Source organism: Priapulus caudatus, unplaced genomic scaffold (genome assembly GCF_000485595.1).
Source record: "Priapulus caudatus unplaced genomic scaffold, Priapulus_caudatus-5.0.1 Scaffold11, whole genome shotgun sequence".
NCBI classification, from domain to species: domain Eukaryota; kingdom Metazoa; phylum Priapulida; class Priapulimorpha; order Priapulimorphida; family Priapulidae; genus Priapulus; species Priapulus caudatus.
In genome coordinates, this window is record NW_014577072.1 from 397872 (window position 1) to 407307 (window position 9436).

The 9436-nt window shown below is 54.2% G+C and overlaps 1 protein-coding gene across 1 annotated transcript in view; it reads left to right on the top strand.

Annotated features, from left to right (window-relative positions):
- Positions 1-9436, top strand: part of LOC106807296 (nucleoprotein TPR-like) — a 33003-nt gene that overhangs the window by 12164 nt on the left and 11403 nt on the right. Inside the window, exons 2-3 of the mRNA XM_014809606.1 lie at positions 1208-5952; positions 6410-6706. Of these exons, the coding sequence (XP_014665092.1) occupies positions 1229-5952; positions 6410-6706 (5021 nt within the window). The 5' untranslated portion in view covers positions 1208-1228. The remainder of the gene's footprint in view (positions 1-1207; positions 5953-6409; positions 6707-9436) is intronic.

The window sequence follows — 9436 nt, forward strand, 5'->3', positions numbered from 1 at the left end:
GGGACAGGTGGTAACAGGTTGCAGTTGGTATTTCCAGCCGACAATGTACTATAGCCCTGTGGCATTTAATCGAACGCGGGCTATAGTACTAGAGCTAGGCGCGGCCCATCTACACTTCACTGCACTCCAGTAATACATAACTGGCATTGACAACCACCTCAGTCTAATTTGGCTCGGCATAAATTCCAATTATCCGTATTAGTCATTAAACTTTTAAAGGTGTCTTCCCTTGAAGTTTCGGCCCAAGTATAGAGAACATTGGTCCCAATAAAACCAATGTGCCTAACCCTAACCCTATCCCTAATTCTAACCCTAACCCTTACCCTAATCCTAACCCTAACCATAACCCTAACCTATTATATTGATATAATATTATATTTATATTGATGTAAATGACATTGGTGTTATTGGGACCCATGTTCTCTATCCTTAAACCCAAGTTTCAAGCAGCAAACATAAAATTAGGCAAAAATGAATTATTTTAACATTGCACGTTTGTACTTGTCTATATATGTGTGATAGGTAAAAAAAATTGCTCGGGAATACGTTCATTCAAAGCTTTTAGACTACAAAGTGAAAGTGTTGGGTGACTTGGGTCGAATGTTTCAAACAGCGTTTACTTTTGCTGCTTTGTGTCAATGTTGTGACGAGTCTTTTGTTGCCATGCAGTGTTGCCAAGCGCTGAAGGTCATGAAGGCTGCATGTATGCTCATAGATATCATATAACACATGTGTTATATATGATATCTATAGCTGTGCTGGTTGCATGACCTGCGTCGACTCTTGCCGCCATGATACAGAACCGTGGCGAAACGCGTTTTTCGAGTTGTTTTTTCGTTGAGGGAATATAGGCTTGATACATGTTTTTACAGTTTTATTTTCAAAGCTAACGTTCAGTTAAAGTGTAGTGAGTTATTTACTTACGTTTTTACGGTGGTTTGTCACAAAAATGTGCGTGGGAAGGCATCTTTAACTGAGTAAGGATGAAGTAGCCAGAAGTGTGTCCCTGCTCACTGTGTACCTATGACAGAATCTTCAGTATAAACTATAATGAAGGCAGTTAGGATTTGATTTGGTAGAAGTCGAATTGCTGTTACTATTTGCCATATTCAAAGGTACTTTTACTCTTTGAAAGTTCACATTTCAGTTTAAACAATCTTGAAATTTTAATTTGCTCAACGCAACTATTGTTTATCTTTAATTGCAGGTGGTTGCAAAAGTTGACAATATGGAGAATATAGATTTATTGTCAAGCTTTCTAGATGTGGAAGAGCTGAATAAAATTCCAGAATCCATCAAAGAAAAGCTTTGCATGCATATTGAAGTAGTTCAAAGTGAGACAAAATGCATGAAGGCCAGTGCAGCACTCCACTTGGCAAATGAGGAACAACAGTATCTTGACCTTGAGAAGAAATTCTTGACCACAAAATCGCAACTGGAGAACGAAGATGCCGAATGCACGAAGTTAAAATGTAAAGTGAAAGACCTAGAAGAGCAGTTCACCCAGGCCAGCTCCAAGGCGAAAGAACTGGCAACCTCTGAGCATGACAATCTATCGACTCAGCTGAGATTGTCTCGTTGCAATGAGTCTCTGGAGGCTGAGAAGAGGGAGTTGTCAGAGCAGCTGGAGAGAAAGAACCGCGAGATCGACAGACTGAATGAAGAATGGAAGCAGATGTCCAACAAGTTGACGACTGCTAACCAGCGGAGGTGCGAAGCTCAGGCTAAGCTCGATGAGATTAACAGCCAAGCGATCAGTAACAAGTTCAGCGAGGAGCGGTGGGCGCAGGAGAAGAAGTTGCTGGAGCAGCAGGTATCGTGGCTCAATGCAGACGGTAACCGCAAGGAGAAGGAGCTGTATTCCCTGAGGCAGGAGACATCCGGCAAGGTGCTGCAGCTGCAGATGCAGCTGGACGGAAAGTCGGAGGAAGCCGTGGGCCTGCAGGAGAACGTCGACCTGCTCGCAAACACCAACCGGGAGCAGGAGCAGAAGCTCGAACAGCTCATCGACAAGCTGAAGGAGAGCCACACGACGCACATAAAGAGCGAGGAGCAGTTCCAGGCGGAGCTGCACGCTCAGACGAAGCTCGCCGGCCTTTACCACAACTCGTCCGAGGAGGCGGAGGGCAAGGTGCTCGAGCTGATGACGGCCGTGCACGAGCTGCAGAAGCTGCTCAAGCAGGCCGCCGTCACGCACACGCAGCTCGAGCAGAAGTACGGCGAGGACACGCGCGCGCTGCAGGCGAGCGTCGACGACGGCAACGGCAAGCTGGACGCGCTCGCCAAGGAGCTGGAGAACGCCAACGACCTGCTGTCGGCGGCCAGGCCGCACGGCCACGCCTCGATGACGTCCGAGCAACTCGAGGAGCTGTTGCCGACGGCGGCCACGACCAGCAAGCTGCTCAAGTCGGGCATGACGCTGACGCAGATCTACAACGAGTACGTGCAGACGAGCAGCGCGCTCGAGCTCGAGCGGCTCGAGAACAAGCGACTGAACCAGTACCTCGAGCAGATCCTGCAGGAGATCGAGGAGAAGGCGCCGATCGTGAAGCGCTGGCGCGAGGGCTACGAGAACTCGCTGCGCACGATCGCCGACATGACGCGGCAGCACGAGTGCGCGCTGCAGGAGATCGACGCGCTGCGCTGCCAGGCGATCGACGCGCGACGCACGTCCGGCCAGCTGGAGCGCGACAGCGCGCGCATGCGCCAGCAGGTGGCCGACCTTGGCCAGCAGGTGCAGCTGCTGCTGAAGGAGGTCGAGGAAGCTCGCGGCGGCCGCGTGTCCGTCCGCAACGAGTCGGACATCTGCGACGCAGAGATCTCGAGCAGCTCACAGCTGATCAGCGAGCGGCTGGTGACGTTCCGCAGCATCGGAGAGCTGCAGGAGCAGAACCAGCAGCTGCTGGCCGTCGTGCGCGAGCTCAGCGAGAAGCAGGAGGCCGAGGAGAAGAGGCTTACCGACAGTAAGACGCAGGAGCTGCAGGAGCAGCTCAACGCCGCCACGAAAGATCTCGAGGAGCTGAGGGCCGCGCGGCAGAGGCAAGCGGACATGGTCGAGTCGATTGTCAGGCAGAGAGACATGTACCGGGTCCTTCTGGCCGACACGAGTGTCGCACCGTCGGAGAACGGGTCCATGATTACGTCCACTCCTAGCGTTCCTCACGGTCAGGATAAGGAGTTGGGTGAAACGAAGGCAGCGCTGTCTCAGATGCAGCGCGAGTTTGACACGTACAAGGTCGAGAAGGCTGAGAATACTAACCTGCTGATGTCACAGCAGGACAAGCTGCGCGTCAGTCTGTCCGAGTTGCAGATCCAGAACGCGCAGCTCAGCTCGCAGTTTGAGTTTACGCAGGAGCGCTACAAGATCCTCCAGTCGAACGTCGAGAACTACAAGAGGGAGATAGCCGCGCTGCGCGAGAAGAACGTCAAGTTCACGGCGAACGTGATGCTCTACCAGCAGAACATCAGCACGCTGACGCAGGAGGTGACCAAGCTGCAGGAGAAGCTCGCACGCGCCGAGACTGACGCCGAAAACTTCAAGGCCGAGCGAGACATCCTCAAGTCGGTCGAAGCGCGGCTCGTGACGGAGCGAGACGCGGTTGCGCGCGAACAGCGAGGACAGAGCGTGCTGCTTGCCAACCTGCAGACGCTCCAGAACAACCTCGAGCGCTCAGAGCAGGAGACGCAGCGCCGGCTGACGAACCAGGTGGAGAACCTTGAGCGCGAGTGCGCGCTGCTGCGCCGCAAGCACGACGCCGAGGTCGCGCACGGCCGCGCCGCCGCCAAGGGCTGGGACAGCCAGGTGAGAGAGCTGAGGGCGCAGCTCGAGAGCGAGCTGCGCGCGCACCAGAAGACGCGCGAGGACCGCAGCGGCGACACCGAGCGCGTCGCGAGCCTCAAGAGCGACCTGTGCGACGCCGAGGTCAAGCTGGCCGCAGCGGAGAGCCGGCTGTCGGCAGCCGAGAAACCTGAGCCGGCGAGATCGGCCGCCAAGGAGGAGCTGGAAGAGTGTCACGCGCAGCTGGCGGCGGCGCAGCAGGAGGCGAGGGGCGTGCGCGCGCAGCTGGAGCAGGCGACTCGCAGCGCCGATCAGTACCGCGCCATCGCCGACAGCGTCGAGCGAAGCCTCGCCGAGCAGAACGAGGCGAGCCGCACGCTGCAGGCGGTGTGCGAGTCGCGTGTCGCCGAGGCGCGGCGCGCGAGCGACGACCTCGCGCAGCGGCTCGCGGCGACGCAGCGGCAGCACGATGCCGCCGCGCAGGAGAACGCGTGCCTGCTCGAGCAGAACGCGACGCAGGGCGGCACGCTGCGGCGTCAGCTCGTCGCCGCGCAGAACGAGCTCGCCGAGACGCTCGCTCAGCAGAAGGACGCGGCGGCGCGCGAGGGGGCCGCGCGCGACGACCTCACCGCGCAGGCGGGCGTCGCCGCCGACGCGCAGGTGAAGTACGAGCGCGAGCTTGTGCTGCACGCCGCGGACGTGCAGAGCCTGACGACGGTGCGCGAGCAGCTCGACGGGGTGATGACGCGTGCCCGCACCGCCGAGGACGCAGCCGCCAAGGCCGACGAGACGCTGAGCAGCAAGCAGGCGTCGTGGGAGGAGCGCGAGCGCGCGCTGAAGAGCGAGTGCGCGCAGTTGGAGACGCGCAGCGGCGAGCTGCAGCAGCACAACGAGGTGCTGCACGCGCAGATGGAGACGATGTCCACGCAGATGCTCGCGGTACGGGCGCGCGGCGGGAGCGCCGACACGTCGCTGTCCGACACGCTCGACATGTCGATCGGCGACGACGGCCAGAAGTCGTCGGAGCAGCTGCTCGAGATCCTGCGCTACCTGCGCCGCGAGAAGGAGATTGCGACGACACAGCACGAGGTGGCGCGCGCTGACGCCGCGCGCCAGAAGGTGCGCGTCGCGCAGCTCGAGCGGCAGACGCAGGAGCTGCAGGCGAGCATCGCTGAGGAGCGGCGTCGCGGCGAGCGGAGCGCGCGCACGGTCGGCGAGCACGCCGCACTCATGGAGAAGGTCGAACACCTGAACGTGCTCGTCGACAGCAACAAGCTGCTGCGCGACGAGAAGGAGCGTGCCACGATGCAGGCGCAGGAGCAGCAGAGCCGCGCTGCGCGCCTCGAGGCCGAGCTGCTGCCCGTCAAGAAGTCGCTGTGGGAGGCGCGGACGCTGCGCGACGCGCTGCAGACGGAGAGCGCGGCGCTGCGCGACGAGGTGAAGCGCTGGGAGACGCGCACGAACCAGCTGCTCGAGCGCAGCAGCCAGGTCGACGCCGAGGAGTACAGGAAGCTCGTCGACGAGAAGGAGAAGCAACGCAAACAGTTCCTCGCGCTCATCCAGGAGCAGAGCGGCAAGCACAAGCAGGAGCGCGAGCAGGTCGACGCGCAGGCGGCCGCGCTGACCGCCGACGTCGCGCGGCTGCAGGCGTCGCTCGCCGCCGCCGAGAAGCAGCTGGCCGCGTCGCGCTCGGAGCACAGCCGCCAGAGCCAGGAGGTGGCGAGCAGGCAGAGCGAGGAGGCCGGCACGCTGCGCAAGCAGCTCGCCGCCGCCAACGCGCGCGTCGCGAAGCTGGCGCAGGAGGTGGCGGCGCTGCGCGGCGAGGTCGCCGACAAGAACCAGAAGATCCAGAGCGAGCTGAAGCAGCTGAACCAGGTGCGCAAGATCGGCCGCAAGTACAAGACGCAGTTCGACGAGCTGAAGCTTGAGTACGAGAACTACGTGTCGCAGGTGGCGGGCGGCTCGCGGCGCGGAGGAGCGCGCGCCGGCGCGCCCAGGAGCCAGCAGAGGCTCGAGGCTCGCGTGCAGAGCTGGAGGCGCGGCGGCGGCGCACGACGCGGAGCGGCGCGCTCTCGCCGACGAGGCGCAGCGGCTGACAGACGAGATCGCACAGCTCGCAAGCCGAGAGCGCAAGCTGAAGACACAGTTGGGCGAGACCGAGCCGCATTAAGAAGGTGCTGCAGCAGGCCAAGCAGAGGATTCTACAGGTGAGAAGCGAGCGTACGATGCAAGCGCAGTACGTAATAGCTTACACTGTATAATATATAACAGCTTAGCTTTGCTTGCGCATAATTAGTGCTGAGCTTGAAATTTGTGTCTGTCAAACGGACGTTGTTGCAGATTTTGTTGTCTCGTTGACCATAATATTTCTGGTGCTTCGACGAAGGTAGAATCTTGCAATATAAACACTGCAGACTGCACACACTGTTAGCATTCACTAAAAATTTATTCTGGATTATTATTAGGCGAGAATAAAAAATTTCATGTGACTTTGTGTTTCAACTAACCTTGTGTACATTCTACTTACCCGTTGTGAAAATGTTTTGTATTTATGATGGACTGCCTGACTGCTTTTAATGTGCACCGTGAATTGCATGACTACCATTTGAAAAACATTATGTGCGGCATTAGATCTCGTCGAATCGCGACAAGATTGCCTCCGAGATCGACGACTGAAGCAGCTTTCGGACCGCCAGCGAGGACACGAGTCCAAGCTAACCGCCGCCAGGCGAGTACGAGGGCCGGCTGGCCGAAGCTGACGCAGGAGCTGACCGAGCCAGGAGGCGAGGAACGCGAGCGCGCCAGGAGGCCTGCAACTCGCGCTAATGTAGAGCAGCTGAACAGGCGGCTGGAGACGCGGCAGAAGCAGCTGTCGCAGCAGCAGAGCAGCAAGCCGTCGGCGAGCACCAGCACCAACGATAGGACCAGGTAGGGTCTTAATAAAAATACTGTGTGTTTGCCCTCACCCGACCGACCCGACAAAAAGGGCCGTCTAAAAAAAAATGTATTCATCTTTTTTTCTCTTTTTTTTTAAACAAATTGTATCACTAATTGTATCACAACAAGTGGTATACATTATATAAATCTGTAGGCAATACATTATATGTACCAAGCAAAACAAACATTCAACATAAAAGGTATCTCCACACAAGCACACCCGAGCATGTAGACACCATGCTGAATTTGTAAAAAGACCCCCGTCCTAAAAAAAAAGCCGACTTACCTACCCAAACTTTTCAGCCTGGGTCGGGTGAGGGCAAACAATGATTTTTAGCTCATCTGACATAGTCAGATGCAGCTTGTAGAATCGCTTGATCGTCCGTCCGTCCGTCCGTGCGTCCGTCAACAGTTGCACAAATCTTAACCGCTCGACGTACGTCACGATATTCGGCACATTGGGGGGGATCGTCAAAAACGAGTTGGAATGTCGAACGCTGGGGTCAAAGGTCAAAGGTCAAGAGGTGTAAAAGAAGGGGGAACATTCACTCCTTAACTTAAGGTATAGGAGAAATGCAGAATTGCGGCACAAATCTAAATGGCTCGACCTAGGCTCGTGATAGTTGGTTATAGCATCATGGTAGCGAAAAGCCATCACTGTGCCGAAATTGGAGGTCACAGGTAAAGGTCAATGGCACAGGGCAGATTTTAGACATTTTCTGAGACATGGTCTGACGGAGCGATTGAAAAACTTTTTTGTTTCAGGCGTGACCTAGCCATTTTTATGCATTATTGAAAGACTATGAAATCTACTTTTTGCTGACATGCGAAGAGTAAGTGTCAGATAACCTTTTGACCCTCAAGAGAGGTTAAACTTGATTTGTTGACTGTCTGTTAGAAAGAATTGACTGCCGGTTTGCTAGTAGAATCTATACATGCCTGATGTAGTGAGGCTACAATGTCACAGTGAATTTCAAAAGCTAAATTTGGTTAAGAAGGTGTATGTTCCTTAAATCGTATAATTTCTATGCATTCTGTACTGTCAGTTATGTTACATGATACGTATGCCACTGCCAGTGGCTGCTGCCAGTGCATGTGTTGGTGCAGTTTTTCCTGCGTTAATTGTTACAGGTGGCCAGCTCTCTATTGCCAATTTGCAGCCTGTAGGCTTGCGTAGGTAATGTGATGAGTGCTTACCTATTCTGTCTTGCAATATAGTTGTTGCTACTACGTACGATGAGAGCTTCCATCTTTAATCTGAAGACATTAAACGTACGCGCCATCTCGTGCAACTTTCATAACGATCCCAACGAATCATTCCTTTGAGAAGGTTCTGATACCATCCCTGTGATTCCACTGTTTCGGCGTGTATGTGAACACATTTGGGACTAACAGGTGTTACTAGAATCCCACCACTCCACCACAGAGTCACCGCAGTAGACGTAGATGAGCGCTGTCCTCCGCGGCACTTGTTTTAATTGTGGCCTAACCGTCGACTCGCTTTGCACAGTTCGCCCTGTAGACTCGTTATTGTCTTTTTTACGAGGTTTTGCGTCCTATTCGTGTTTCCTAGTGAATGTGTACATGCACGTTTGCAATGTTGGTTTCCAACTCGCGTCTTGTCCTGATCCTTTTGGGCATTTTCTCTTATGACATCTCATTTTCAGCTCGTCTCAAGAACCTCCAACTGCTAATAAAAGCCAATCGCGACGCCAGCTGCTGCCAAAAGCATGCCGCAGCAGTGACGTCTGTGTCATCGGGCTCCTCCAAGGCAGCCACGCCACTGCAGTATCGACCAATGGCAATCAGCAGTCAGCAGACGCTACTGCAACGGTGATGCCACACCGTCGTCTGTTGAATTCCACGAAGAGGCAGATAACTGGTAAGTACAGCTCATGCCACTCGACTGTGAAAATAATCGTTCCCATAACTTATATATAACTCCATTAGGTGAGATTTTACAAATACTCAAAACGTAAACTTAAAATTTTTATTTATTAACTTGTTGTAGGCATTTGCACTTGAGTTGCAAATAAATGCGACACATAAAAGGATTTATTTTGTGTATTATCGTAGTTTATGCAATACTTTGAAATGATAAAACCGCGTACCTTTCTAGGTCCCACTATGAAGCCCAACACCTCGCAGGCACCGTGCGCTAACCCAGGCTCCGGCATTCGCAGCAATTATCATCACCCCACGTGGAGGAGGAAGGAGGTCATAGTGCAGGTCAGTCACCACCAGTCGAACACCAGGAGGTTGCGCAGCCAGCTGAAGTGCTGTTGTACTGTGGGATTGGACTTAACTTTCACTGTAGCCAGTATTACAAACGAATCTATAATTTCATTAGGCTTGTGTAGGGCAACCTTTTTAGAGATTTCTGGCTGTGTAATGATGAATTTCTGTGTTTTGCATCCAAAGTTTCCACTAGAGGTATTCCTGACACCATCAGCCACGCAGCAGCCAGCAACAGCAGTCACAACCAACAGCAGCAGCAACAGCAGCATGACCAGCCTGGCTGTGTCCCGCAACAGAGCCCTCTAGAGGCCATAACTGCAGGAAAACGGCCAAGAGAGCAAGAGATAGGCAGATACGACTGTGGCGACAGACAGCTTGCTTCAGTAAACCTCAACGGCGTGGTATTAAAGCGTAATCAACCCTAATTCGAGATAAAAACTGACGCAAGCAATTAGTATTTTTTACTCCTTTTATTTAAGTAAT